Here is a 2,322-nt window from a genome sequence, read left to right on the forward strand (position 1 = left end):
ATTTTTTTTAATAAACGTTAACTTAATTAAAAGCGTTTCTACAATAATTAACCGCAAAAAAAATAAAGAAGTGGTTGTATTATATACGGAAGTATTGTAAGTAAAAATCTATGTTACGCCACTGCTATTTATTATTTACTTCTGCTGCACACAATGACATTATTCGAAGTATCACCAACATGTGCCCGGGTAGCTCAGTCGGTAGAGCATTGGACTTTTAATCCAAGGGTCCAGGGTTCAAGTCCCTGCTCGGGCGATGCTTTTTTTATCTTCTTTTCGCTACTTGTTTTAATGATACAATAAAATTCAATGCACTTGTTTTAATAATACGGTGTTGATTTATCTATGCTTTTTCTAAAAACCATTATTTTCGTTTTTAAGACAATTTATGTTTCCTAGAACCCTTGGCGCTATCTGTCAGAAGCAACATGAACTGGAGACTACACCAATGCAGTAAACTGCAAAATATAGGCAATGAAATCTACAGTGCTTCCAGTATGTGCTCATCAGATGGCGCAATAGTATTACCACACTAAACATTTTTAAAAGTTGAAATAATTGAAGTCTTATAAAGAAACCATTATAAAAATTAATACAAGAATTAAAAAGAAAATAAAAGTAAATTATTGAATTTCGAGGGTATCCTCTCATACGGAATACAATAGAGCCTGATCGAAGTTTTAAAAACTAAAACCAGTGTAATCAGATTTGAAGGGAAGGGTGAAGATCAGTCGTACAATTCGATAGAAAAAGTACCGCAAACTTCCTACTTAACCATTAAAATTTGATTAAAAACCCATCTCTTTGACCTTATAAATTACAAAGAAAGAAAAACGACTCACCTCCAGGTCAAATTTGAATATTGCCACTTCTGTCCTTGCAGCATAAACCTCTTAACTCTTCCAGTATGTGGAATTTTGTCGGGAAGTCCGCACCGAGGTTTCGAGAGTAACTTTAGAGTCCGCTGGTCGAGTTCACCGGTAGCAGGAACACCGCCGAATTCCTGTAACTCGCGTATCGCGTCACGAATTGACCTTTCGGTTCGAAGGGCTCCCGCGGACTGAGGCGACGAACTCAGGTAGCCGAACTTCATTAAATAATTTTGCTGAAACAAGAACAAAAATTACCACATTAAATAGACAATCTAACACATACAGCAAATATTACAACCGTCATAAATGTAACCATAAATAAAGTTATAAAACGTTTTTCTCATAAAAATTACTTTTTTCTCGAAAAAATTACAAAATATTACGTAAAAATATTTACTTATTTGGTAGCATTATTAAAATTTGGTTGAAAATCGTTACGTATTTGTATTTGCAGCAGCTAAAAAGTATTTAAGTTACTAATTACAAATGTTAGTTAATTGTTATTATAAACTATTGTTTTAATACTAGAAATCAGTTATTTTTGATAACATACCTCTTCCCAGAAAGTATAATTTAAAGATTTTGGTAGACGCGCCAGGAAATTTTAGAACAAAGACTAATTAAGCTTAATTGAAATAGATCGATGAATTTTCATCTTGAAAGTGTGTTTTTTCAATGTAGACGTCGTTAGGGAAGCTAATTAATATATTTTTCTTTTTGCAATAAGTTAAATTATAATATGTATCGTAGTATAATACATAGACAACCCAACATACAGTTAATATTATAACCCTAATGTACACAGCTATACATAAAGTTAAAAAACTTATTTCTCATGAAAATAACTTTTTTAAGTAAAAATCAATATTTCCCTCGAACAAATCAAAATATTAGAAGAAATAATTCATTAGTTAGTAACGTTATTAATAACATCTTCTTGGAAGATTTGGTTGGACACCCTTACACATTTGTATGAGGGACTGCTAAAGGTATTTCGTAATTAATTTCGAGTAGTTAGATAAGTTTTATTATAAACGTATCATTTCAATGCCGAAATTAAATCGCACTTGAAGATACATTAACGTGTTTTTATTATTTTATTCAAAATTTTGGTGGAGGCGCCGGGAAGTTTTATAATAAAGGCTCCAATTGAGGTGTACCTGTGACTTAATTGAAGTAGACCGATGAATTTTCATCTTTTAGGTATGTTATTTTCATTTAGACGCCGTTAGGCCTTCTAATATTAATATATATTTTCTTTTTCCAATAAGTTAAACTACAATCTGTAGTACAATATATAGACAACCCAACGTACACCAAATATTGCAACCCTAATAAATGTAACTGTAAATAAAGTTACAAAACATTTTTCTTGCGGAAATAACTTTTTCGCTTGAAAATCAATACGATTCTAGACCAAATTAAAATATTACGTAGAAATAATTAATTA

General features: G+C 31.3%; 1 protein-coding gene and 1 non-coding gene across 2 annotated transcripts; one reads left to right on the forward strand and one right to left on the reverse strand.

Annotated features, from left to right (window-relative positions):
• Positions 1–183: 183 nt before the first annotated feature.
• Trnak-uuu lies at positions 184–256 on the forward strand. Its single transcript has one exon. It is a non-coding gene; the product is annotated as a tRNA-Lys (tRNA).
• Positions 257–842: 586 nt separating this feature from the next.
• LOC112906220 (matrix metalloproteinase-2-like) lies at positions 843–1,110 on the reverse strand (the record flags this gene model as incomplete). The annotated part of the gene is given in 1 exon segment (XM_025980026.1): positions 843–1,110. A coding segment is annotated over 1 exon segment (251 nt), but the record flags the coding sequence as incomplete, so codon positions are not given.
• Between the last annotated feature and the right edge of the window lie 1,212 nt (positions 1,111–2,322).

Source organism: Agrilus planipennis, unplaced genomic scaffold (genome assembly GCF_000699045.2).
Source record: "Agrilus planipennis isolate EAB-ADULT unplaced genomic scaffold, Apla_2.0 scaffold2661, whole genome shotgun sequence".
Lineage (NCBI taxonomy): Eukaryota > Metazoa > Arthropoda > Insecta > Coleoptera > Buprestidae > Agrilus > Agrilus planipennis.